We start from the raw sequence: 11516 nt of genomic DNA, 5'->3' as shown, positions 1-11516 counted from the left end.
GAAGAGGAATCAAGTTCGGACGTCGTGGAAGGAGCTGGTATAGGCCCGGTTTCAAAGCGGTGGCCGAGGTGCTGGTGGACGAGCTCTCGTGGATTGTGCCGGAGCAGATGACGTTGCTGGGCTGGATGACTAGGTTTGATCGGGGCGCGACGGTGACTGAGGAGCATGTTGCGACGAAGGAAGCAGGAAGGCGAGGGTGGGGAGGAGACGTGGGTGATGGTGGTAGTCCGCGGGAAGAGGAGCCGAGCCATGACGACGACGTTGCGCTGGTTGACGCATCGAAGACAATTCACACACAGCCGCGCTGCATACGAAAGAGTCGGAGGGCACAAGCAAGATGTGGATAGTGCATCCGAGAAGCTACTTCAACACGAAGAATCCGCCGTTCTCTACGTCAACGACATGGACTTCTTTCTCTTGCGACCCTGGTGCCTCTTCTTTGTCGAGCGCCCATGCCAAAGTTCGGGAGATATCCGTAACAATCATCCACAGCAGCCCTCGATACCTCAGCGGCGAGTTGTGTGTCGCAATCCAGTACTTAGCATCCGTCTGCCTTTGCAATTCCAACCCCGTCGCAACGCCGAACGTGGTCTGCCAATTGAACGTCCAACTCTCTTTGAGCCCGTGGAGGAGGGCAAGCACCTTGAAGTCCGGCGTTGACCTACGCAAAAGGGTCTGCAGAGACTCCTGAGACGTGCGCATCCCGTGCGGGGAGTACAATACCGCTTCGTGTACGTCCGGTGAAGGCGTGTAAATGGTTGCGCTGGCGAAGTTGAGCTCGTGGTGGCCGCGCGCTCGGAAGACGGTTAGCCAGGTTGGTAATGGGCTGCCTGGATGAAGCGATGTCCAGTCGCCGTTGAAGATACCCGGCTCGAGGTCTCGGGTGGTGATGATGTTGTCGAAGTGGTTCCAGCCGCGAATGATCGCGCTCGCTTCCGTTGTCGCAAACACGGGTATGCTTGATGCGAATGTCAGCAGAGTCGGCTTGTGCAGGTGGTCGTCGTAGTGGAAGCGTATGAAGATCGCATCGATTGGTGAAGCGTTTTGGGTGACAGGTGTCGTGGTAGAAAGGATCCCGGTTTCTGCAGCTGCAGCTTCGACGTCGCGCGCAATGCCTTCTACATCGCTGCCGTTGTCGACGGCGGGTGGACACGACAAGCTGAAGCTTGCTAGCCATATCCCTAGTAGATTTACAGGGCCGTTGAACCACGGGTCGTGTACGATGTGATAGAATGCTTTCCCGCTGGTAATCCGCTCCTCTGTTGGGCGTGGAAAAGAAAGAAGCCATGAATTGTCCCCGTTCAACGATGTAAATATCGGTCGCAATTGCTGCTGGTCGCGTGCTGCGTTGCAGATCTGCGTCTTGAGTGCGACGGCACGGTCGTTCGCCATAGCAGTTGTGAATTGCTCCGAAGCCGCAGTGAAGTACGAGAGCATGGAGGGGGTGGATTGCGCACATACGGCATGTCTGACGTGAGATTCGAGGCCACCCGCGTGTGATTCAGCCTTCTATGGATGACATCCAACAGGTTGCGAGATACGGGTCGCACAATGAGGGGTAGTCAAGTAGCGCGCCGCCCTGGAGAACGGGAAACTCAGCAACATGATGATAGTGGGTAGCCTTCACAATACAGCTTACGAATATGCAAGCAAGATGCAGCGAATCAGATTGTCTCCTGCGGTTCTTGACTACAGTGCTTTACGGTGCTGTACAGTGGTATGTAGTCGCGGTGGTAGGGCCATGGCGGAGTGATTAAGCCTACGGTGTAACGATGTTGCCTGTGGGCTACATCACACGATCGAACCAGATAAGACCGCCTTTCACGTCGCCTTCGAGGCCTATACCGACCGCGACAACCTTCCCGACATCTATTCGAATCTCGCCTCGAATGGTACTATACAGCTTCCCCTCCCACACGCCGTGCATCTCTACCTCGAACGTGTTACCGCTGAGGTGTACGAACGTAAGCAGGTACGGAAAGCATCGATCTGTGCAATCCGCAGCAAGCATGCCGTCCTTCATCTCGACTGCGAGGCTCTTGTATCCAACGTTATGGTAAGTACCGACTATCATGTCAAGAGGTACGTCAAGCGGTTGCGCATCTTCCACCTTCGTCCAATCCGGCTTCTCCGCCTCCTCCGCATCGTCCATGGCCTGGAAGTTCTTGAAGAACGCGCTCCAATCGACGCGGTCTTCGTCGCGTACGCCGAGAACGTCGTCGAGCAATGTGAACTTCAGGATGTCGTTGACGTACATGGCGGTATCTGAGTTCCCGAATATGACAAGGCCCCAGGCAAACTTGGGGAGGAAGCAGACCATCGCTTTGAAACCTGGCACCGAACCGTAGTGGCCGATGACCGTGTGTCCGCGATAGCTCGTGCGGGATAGGCCGAGGGTGTAGAGCTCGTCGCTCTTGTAGGGTATGGACCATTTCTCGTCGCCGAGGAGATCGAAGCTGCGGGGCGTGGCGAGCGCTTTGTGGCTATCCTCGGATAGGATGGGGTCACGTTTGATGAGCGCGCGGATGTATTTCGCGTAGTCGCCTGCGCTGCTGAAGATGCAGCCCGCGCCGTGACCTTCGGGGGCAGGAGGGTAGTGAGGGAGTGCAACGTAAGACTCGGATTCATTGTTCCAGTAGTATGGCCTTGCGCGTCGATCGGTGTCACTGCGGGCTTGAATGTCGGGTACGTCGTGGAATGTGTTGATCATGTCGAGTGGCTTCCAGAGCTTGGTCCGGATGAAGTCGGTGTAGGGCATGCCGGTAACAGTCTCAATGAGGTGCACAGCGACACTGAACATGATGTTGCAGTAGATATGCTCGGTACGAAGTGGTTTGACGAACTCGAGGTTGCGCAGATTGCGCGTCAAGGACTTCGGATTATCTGGTTGCTTCGCTCGTGCGCTGAAGTAAGACTCGTCGTGAGTTGCAATGCCACTCCGGTGACTCAGGATATCTTCAATGATGACTTGTTCCGTGAGATATGGGTCGGGAAGAACGAAGTCTTCGGGAAGAATCTTTGACACGGGTGTTGTCCACTGTACGTCTGGGTACTTCTCATCGTCTACGAGAACAGCCATGGCCGCCGCAGTAGTACACTTGGAAGTGCTTGCGAGGTCGAACAGGGTGTCTGTGGTCGCTTCGGTGTCGGGCAGTTCCGAATAGCCATACGCCTGAGGGGTGTGAGTGATACGCAGTAGTTTTTGCGGAGAGGCTTAGCTACTTTAGAAAAGATGTCATCGCCTTGTACGACTGCGAGCGAAAGACCGGGAACGTGAAATCCATTTATCGTCGCTAGCACGAGCTTCTCGAATTCGTGAGTCTTGTAAGCCATGGTGTGGATCAAATTCTATACTTGATGCATGCGAAGGTCGCTCAATATATACGTTGCTCGATACATCGGTTCATGGTCAGCGTAGTAGCTCTCGACACGCTGAGCCACACGTACTCTGGGTCAGAATGATTCATCTGCACTATCTCGAGTCTAATCCCTTCATGGCATAATTCCGTATATCATAGCGTGCCGTTAGAAGCGGAAGGCATGATGTGAGTCAAGGATCGCCGCGGTCGAATCAGGCCGGCGACAAGTTTCGTCATCCGCGTATATCGAGCCAATCAGCTGGTAGCGCCTGGAGATCCTCGCCCAATTGGTGTGTGGTGGTGCGTGTTGGGCATGGAAAGAGCCCCCGTTACACTACTCCTTTGACAGGAACGGAAGCCACACTTGATCCAATCGTATCATGCATACGTCTACGTCTCGCGGCTACAGGAAGTTGCCGCTCGAGAAGCGATCGCCAAAACCCTTTGACTTGCTGAGCATCTCGCGCTTTTGCTTGTGATTGAGCGAGCCGCTCACAGCCATGTCCTTCTCGTAGTCAAAGGCGCGCTTGCTAGGATCGTCCTCCTTCTCCTTGCCGGTGCCCTTGTCTTGATGTTGCTCGACCAGACTCTTGCCGCGTGTCGCATCGATCTTCTCGCGCATCTTGCGTGCCCTCCTCTCCTCCTCTTTATTGTGCTTAGACTCCGACGTGGCAGGTGCAGAATTGGTGGGCGCGGTTATGCCCAATGCCTCGTCTTGCAACCGCTTGAGCTTTTGCTCTGGTGTCTCGGTCCATGCGCTGCTCATGCCTCCCGTGCCTCCTGCGCCCTTGCCTGTGTTGAACTTGCGTGCGCGCATCTTTGTAGGGTCCATTCTAGCGGCGAGATCGTCCTGCGTCGGGGGCAGTGTCATCCATTCGTCGCGCTGTGCCTTCTTCGGCGCATCGCTGAATTGCGGTTCCGTGTCAAATGCCGATTTCCCCATGGCGTTGTCGAATCCTGAAGACGCTCCGCCAGCTGGTGGCGGCGCGGGCCCAAAGTCATCGTCGCTGCTGTCGGAATCGCTGTCTGGTGGGTTTGGCGGCCGCTCGTCCAGAGGCGCCGGCGGTGGAGCAGGCCCGACTACGCGCGCCGGCTTTGAGGATGGCGGAGGTGCAGGACCAACGTCGCTGTCGACACTGCTGGATCGTGATGTCGCATTTGGTGGTAGTGAAGGCCCAGCTGTGCGCGGAGGTGAGGATGCGGAAGGTGGAGGTGCTGGGCCGATGACTCGTCTGCGCTTGTCGCCGGACTCTGGACTCGACGCGCGATCATCTTCGGCGTCGCGACTGCGCTTGGAGAGGTGCGGCGGCATGGCTGGTCCTATTGAAGGCATCGTGGGTGGTGGGTGTGAATGGAAAGTGTACCTGACTGCGCGTCGAGTGACGTTCTGCGGCGGGAGCTTGGACCTTCACCAACGGCGCGGCACATGCGGCGATCTGCGAACTGCGCCATGAGCTCCGGAGACGCGCCATCCTTGCCAGTTCAAGCCAACCCTCGTGGGCGCCTTTCATCCTCTCAACTAACCTACACGCCCGTCGCATACGCCCTCGGTTGCCGCGCTATCCGCCCGGACGCACGCTTAACTCGCCTTCGCGTAGGCAGCACCGACCCGTACCACATACCATCACCGAAACCCCCGCGCCGAGTCGATTACACCCACCAACTACGACATCTCGAAGATCATATTAGACATCGCGCAACTACCCACAGCTACCAGATGTGCGCCTGAAGCAATGCCCTGCGCAGAACGAGCCTGATGAGCTCAGATTCGGAAGAGAGCCACTCCAGCGCTCACAACGACCATGGAGACGAGATAGACACCAGGGAAGGCGCGGTAGGCGCTTTTGATGCACAAGAAGATGATTCTGAGGGAAGCGCGACCGAGCGAAGAAGCTTGGACGAAGACGAGAGCGAAGATGTTCAGTCGGTAGACAACGGCATCGATGGCTTGACATTTGCCAGGACACGGCGGAGAAGCCCCCAGGAAGAGACGCATGATTCAGCATCGGTGCTGTCCATACGACCGACTATAGAGGTGGCCCATAGCCCTGCCTCGACGGACATACCCGACGACACTCCTTCGGTTCAGGTATGCAGCATGGCAGATCCACATGGGAATCCTCTGACCAAGACAGGGTTCCGGTATATCCTCACCCACGAGCAGCGTGCCCGTGTCGCACAACTCGCTGCGCCCTCATAGACCGACATCGCTGCAGCCATTCGAACGCCGCTTCTCATCCCGCCTATCTCCATCGCCTGGACCAACGCCGCGCGGCCAGTCACCTGCCTTCCTATCGCCGCACTCGCGACAATCCTCCGTATCGAGCAACCTCGTCTTCCAGCAACTATCCGATGATGGATCCGAGACACCTCAGGCGCCGTGGGAGGTCGTGCGATGGACCAAGTTGAAGAAGATCACCGGACAAGTTTTCTCTGAGATTGGGAAGCGCAATTTTGGCCGGCCCACATGCTTACATGTGACCGTCTCGTTGGCAATAGGAACGTCGAAAGGCTTCATCCTCATCTTCGACTACCAGCAGGTCCTCAAGTCCATTATTGGCCCGGGTACCAAGGCTGTCGAATGTGGAGCCATCACTTCGCTAGCCATCGCTGCTGATCACTCGGCCATTGCAGGGGGGCATGCGACGGGTCACATCTTCACATGGGAGTTGGCGAAGCCGGCCAAGCCATTCTTGCACATCCCGCCTCTGGAAAGGGCGTCTCTGGAGGACAACAAGTCAGATGGCCATGTTTCGGGCGTAGCCATTCTGCATCTGGGTTTCCTCGGCACCCGGCGCACAGCGCTCGTCTCCGCAGATGACGCAGGCATGGCCTTCTCCCATCTGGCGACACGTGGGCTAGGGGCCATCGCGCGGACGGTCAAGACTACTCGCATCTTGGGAAGATATCCATTGTCGGCAAAGTCACTGGAGAAACCTCGGAAACCAAGTTCTGTGCTGGCCTTCGCACCCCTGCCCTTAGGCAATGTTGAGCAGCCAACCGACAACATGGGTTTGACCGCATTGCTAACACCCTATCTGTTAGTCATTGTCTCGACTACCCCGGTTGCACAGACCCAGCACAAAGCGCCCCGACCCAAGGATGTGGAAGCGCACAGCGCGCTGAGTGGGTGTTTGGCTTGGTTTCCGGCTGTCAAGCTGAAGAGTTCCTCCGATGGTCCCGATAACGCGATATCCAAAACCAAACTCGTGTACTGTTGGTCTAACGTCCTGACCATACTGGAGGTCGACTCCATCCTGCCACCCCCGTCCGAAAGAGAAAAGCCTGTTGAGCTTCGCTTCAGACCTCGGAGTCGCTGGAAGGCGGAAGAAGCTATTGTTGCTGTTCAGTGGCTGAGTCGGTCAGTTCTCAGCGTGCTTACCATTAGTCAGCGTCTCATGATCTTGGAAGACAACACCCTCCGCATGACAGACTCATTTGATTTGCTGCAGAAGCACATCTACCACTCGGACCTTTTCTCACGACAGCTCAAGCCGGTCGTTGAGCAGCTCAATGAAGAAGATGCGTCGCTACATGGTGTCGTGGCAGATGCCTTCTACATGAGCTTCCGGGCGTACAAGGGTCGGCTGTTCCTCCTGGGTTTCAACGACTGCTCCATCGGCACTCTCTCAAACTGGGCTGACCGCCTGCTGGCCTTGATGGAGGATGGCGACTACATTGCCGCTATCGGTCTCGCGACTTCGTACTACCTCGGGGACGCGGACAAGCTCACCGTCGGACTGCCCGACGATGACAAAGCACGCCATGCGCTTGTACAGCCAAAGCTGCTCGAGATGATTACGGCCTCATTGAAGTATTCCTTCTCAAGACAGGACGACCGCGATCGCGATGCGCAGGAGCGTCGAGCGAAAGAGCTTGCTGAGGTGGTCTTCACAGGTTTGCTATGCATGGAGGAATATGACTTCTTGTTCGAAGACGTTTACGATACCTACGAAGATGCGTCAGCCGAGAAGGCTTTCTTCGAGACACTCGAGCCGTACATACAAGACGATGAGATCACTGCAGTACCACCGAACGTCTTGAAGGACCTCATCACGTTCTACGCCTCAGCCAATCGCTCCGCCCAGCTCGAAGAGATGATCTGCAAGCTGAGCACCGATACGATGGACCTCAACCAAGTTACTATGCTCTGTCAACAATACGTACTGTACGACGCGCTGATCTACGTATGGACAAGGGCTATTGGCGACTACATTACGCCACTTACCAACATCCTTGAACTCATCAAGCTCGTGGACTTTGACGTGGATGAGACGGAGAACATCTATCTCACTGCCGCGAAGAAGATTTTTCCATACCTAGCGTACACCTTCACCGGGCGGGTGTATCCTGGCGGCGCGTTCATGGAGGATGACCAAGCGTATAGTGCCAAGAAGGACATGTATCGATTCCTGTTCTCGGGTAAGAACCTGGAATGGCCACCAGGCTCAGGCGAAGTCATCCTGACACAATCTGACGGCAGCCCAGAGCCTCCATTTCCGTATCTGCAGCTCGTCTTGGACTTTGACGCTTCGAGCTTCATGAGCATGCTGAACGAGGCCTTTGAGGATAGCTTCTTGAATGGCGAGCAAGATGCACCAAACGGAGCCCAGCTCAACGGCACGCACAAAGGGTCTGCTCTCACTCCCACTCGCCAGTCCATCATAAACTACCTTTTCGGGATAATGAACACCGACAACTTTGACCCAGAAGATATCATCTACTTCTACATGTTCGTCGCGCGAAATTTGCCGAAATACCCGCAACATATCATGCTTCCAGGGACGTCGCTGCATCAAGTCCTCATCGGTCTCTGCGACTTCCCTACGGAAACGATCAAGGAAGATTGTCAGCTCTCAGTCGAGTATCTTCTCTCCATCTACCACCCACCCAGTCCACAGGGTCTCGTGCCGCTGTTCGAGAAGGCTGGCTTTCATCGCGTGCTCAAGTCCGTGTATCGGGGCGCACACCAATACGCTAAGCTGCTCGAAACGTACCTTGACGATGAAGAAGACGAAGAGGCAGTGTTTGGGTGTATTGCTGACATCTTTCGGCCAAGCAAAGGTGTTACCAAGAAGCAGCTGAACGAGGTCAAGACAGTCATCGTCAGTCGCGCTGTAGACTTGGCTGCGATCGACGCGTCGCAAACTGCGGTGACACTGAAGCAATATGCGGTCGATCTGCTGGAGCCAGTTCTCGGCGCTATCGAAGCCGGAAGCGATGCCCAATACCGCTATCTACAGGCTCTGATCGAACCAGAGCAAGCTGCGACAGGCAATGTCACGCCCATCGATGAGAACTTACCTTCTGGATTCATCGAGAACTATGTACAGCTCATGTGCACTTACAACAGCGCGCACGTCGCAGACTTCGTCGGCACGTTGAAGTCCAGCGACCTCCGATTGGATCCTGTCTTGCCTGCATTGGAGAAGAGCGGCGTCATCGACGGTGCTGTCATCTTGATGGCACGAGATGGCCTAGTCCAGGGAGCCATGGACCGACTAGTGAAGCATCTTGGTACGCTTCAGACTGCCTTGATCGGCCTCATCGGAGCCGCATCAGAGACGCCAGATGTGGCCAACACCGAGGAAGCAGTCCACGATCTTCTTGAAGATATTCAGAAGTACATCAAGGTTGGCATATGGCTATGTCAAGGACAGACACGATCGAAAGAGCCGAGACCAGAGTCAACTGTCGACAGACGGAAGTCGGCATACGGAGAAGTTCGTGAAGCAGATCTCGCGCCGGACGAACTGTTATGGCTTGAGCTTGTCGACACGTCCGTACGGCTCATCAGAGATACATCCAGCGCCGTTGCTGACCACGACGCTTCCATCACATCAACGGGCGTTGACCCAGCCGATACCGTCGACACAGCTCGCATCGTATCCACTCTCCGCTCCTCGATCCAACTCACCTTCTCCGCCCTCCTCACATCCACCACCATCCCACCCACACGAAAGACCCCCCAATCCCACTCCACTCCAGACACCACAACCCGCCCACCCCTCCGCCACACCCAATCCCGCGCCCAATCCAATCCCTCCTTCCTCCGCATCCTCCGCTGTTTCCTCACCCGCGCAACACACACCTACTCGCCCTCGCTCTCGGACCTCCGCTCCGTCCTCTCTGAAATCTTCGCAGCCTACACCTTCGAAGAAACCATCCTCAGCCTCGCAAACCGCTTCCTCGACAAAGAGTCCTTCGAGCACGTCCACGAGATCACCGAGCTGCGGAAGCGCGGGTGGAGACCCCGTGGTCAGGTCTGCGAGGGATGTAAGAAGAGGGCTTGGGGGCCCGGTGCGGGGCCTGGTGTGTGGGAGGCTTGGGAGAAGAGGGAGGAGGGGAGGAGGAAAGTCAGGGATGAGATGGTGGGGAAGGGGGAGGAGGGGGAGGGGAGTGGGAAGGCGAAGGGGAAGAGACCGAGTCAGGCGGATGTTTTGGATGATGGGGAGGAGGAGGGGGAGAGGGGGGAGAGTCTGGTGTTGTTTGCTTGTAGGCATTTGTGGCATAGGGGGTGTTTGGAGAAGGAGAGTGCGGGAGAGGAAGGTGGGGGCGAGGTGGGGAGGATGATGGGGAGAATGGGGTTGAAGTGTCCGCTTTGTTGAGTGAATGATGAGGTAGAAGTGTATGTATAGTAGTAATTTATGGTTCGTTTCATTGCGATTCTTACATACATCTCGCACTCAGGTCGCGCGATCATGTCTTCACTACGACACGAGTCCCGGATCTGAACCGATTCGATGTGGTATGACGCCTACAAAGCACGTTTTGGCCTGAGAGAGGCAAGGGAAGAGTACGTTAGCATCCGACATGTGTATTTCATTGTGTGTTCGACTGGACTAATGTACAATGTAGCCTTCCCGCTGTTGCCACTTGATCGTGATCTTGCTCTGGTAGAACAATTTAGTCTTTTCTCGTCGCCGTATCTCTTGAAAAGGGACACTTCCGAGTCAACGTGTACATTGGGAAGCGCGAAGACATTCGCCACCGTCGAGCGCACCTTGGCCTCAATGTCTTGGTCCTCGACTCGACGATACGGGGCATGGAACCCCTGAAACTCGCCGTATGTTACCTTGACAGTGAGGTGAAGATGCTTCAGGCCGGGTAGTCTCCAGTACACGTCACCCAAGGATGTGAGGACATTGTATTCCCAGGAAGAGGCGAGTGTGGGGGCTTGTCTTATTTGATGAGTGTCGAGGGGAGGGAATGACGTGCGGGGGTACAAGGCGTCAGACACGTCGAGATCCACGCTTGCATCATTAACCCGTCCATGAAAGTCGAGTTGACCTAAACTAACGGAGGCGACAGCAAGCCGCGCAACTTCAGGCAGTGATTCGATCCAGAAGAAGAACAATCTTGGGTTGCCGACTACGAAGGTGCTTGATGAATAGAAAAGTGGCCATGCCTCCAGGTGTATTTGGCGCGATACACCCAGCAAGGACGGACCGAAGGACGCCCTCGGCTTGTGGCGGCCCGGCTGGGTCTCTTCGTACAGTCGGAAGATTTCGTAGACGTTGCCTTCGGCATCTCGCTTCTCGTGAGAGTTACCGACATACCACACTGGGTGCCCAAGTACGTAGCCGTAGATGCGATTGCGGATCTCGCCGGGCAGCTTGAGCAGCGGGGACATGCGTTGGTTGCGTAGAGCACTATGCATCGTTAGGATTAATGCCAAATTGCATCTTAGCGGGTCGTCGCGCTTACATTGCCTGCTTCCAAGGCGATGCATCGGTAAGCACGACCATCTTGCAGTGTCGTAGGTTGTACGGGGTTAGAGAGTGAGAGTATAGCTAAAGAGACGACCACAAGGAGTTGTTGATAGCGTTGAGAGCTAAGCGAGACCACGACATGAGAGCGATTAGGCAACAAGGTGGCGTAGGTGCATTGGTATCTCCGCCTTCACTTCGGGATACCAGTCTAGTCGCAGTCTCCGCAGTGGCATGTCGTCACGAATGCAGCCGCTGCCCCATACTCGCATCACTCGATTTCATAATGTAGTCCATAGCCATGCCTGGAGGCCGGTAACATACCTATCATGATAGATCTAAAGAACCCTCAAAGATTGCTATCGCTTCGCGCGATGTCTGACAAGCGCCATATACCATCAACCACAGCCGTGTCCGACAAGTACATGCACATCCATACTCACACAAA

The 11516-nt window shown here is 55.7% G+C and overlaps 4 protein-coding genes across 4 annotated transcripts; 1 reads left to right on the top strand and 3 right to left on the bottom strand.

The window, feature by feature from the left end:
* Positions 1-360: 360 nt before the first annotated feature.
* Positions 361-1437, bottom strand: J4E88_009002 (uncharacterized protein; the record flags this gene model as incomplete). The annotated part of the gene is made up of 1 exon (XM_049402609.1): positions 361-1437. The coding sequence occupies one exon, from the start codon at positions 1435-1437 to the stop codon at positions 361-363; it is 1077 nt and encodes a 358-aa protein (XP_049251846.1).
* A 349-nt stretch (positions 1438-1786) lies between these two features.
* J4E88_009001 (uncharacterized protein) lies at positions 1787-3333 on the bottom strand (the record flags this gene model as incomplete). The annotated part of the gene is made up of 2 exons (XM_049402608.1): positions 1787-3172; positions 3193-3333. 2 exons carry the CDS (start codon positions 3331-3333, stop codon positions 1787-1789), a joined length of 1527 nt encoding a protein of 508 aa, XP_049251845.1.
* Positions 3334-3762: 429 nt separating this feature from the next.
* On the bottom strand, positions 3763-4692 carry J4E88_009000 (uncharacterized protein; the record flags this gene model as incomplete). Its single annotated transcript, XM_049402607.1, has 1 exon — positions 3763-4692. The coding sequence occupies one exon, from the start codon at positions 4690-4692 to the stop codon at positions 3763-3765; it is 930 nt and encodes a 309-aa protein (XP_049251844.1).
* Positions 4693-5115: 423 nt separating this feature from the next.
* J4E88_008999 (uncharacterized protein) lies at positions 5116-9967 on the top strand (the record flags this gene model as incomplete). The annotated part of the gene is made up of 2 exons (XM_049402606.1): positions 5116-5448; positions 5495-9967. 2 exons carry the CDS (start codon positions 5116-5118, stop codon positions 9965-9967), a joined length of 4806 nt encoding a protein of 1601 aa, XP_049251843.1.
* Between the last annotated feature and the right edge of the window lie 1549 nt (positions 9968-11516).

Source organism: Alternaria novae-zelandiae (assembly GCF_023758075.1).
Source record: "Alternaria novae-zelandiae strain BMP 2774 chromosome Unknown scaffold_21, whole genome shotgun sequence".
Classification (NCBI taxonomy): domain Eukaryota; kingdom Fungi; phylum Ascomycota; class Dothideomycetes; order Pleosporales; family Pleosporaceae; genus Alternaria; species Alternaria novae-zelandiae.
This window is presented reverse-complemented; position numbering and strand designations above follow the sequence as displayed.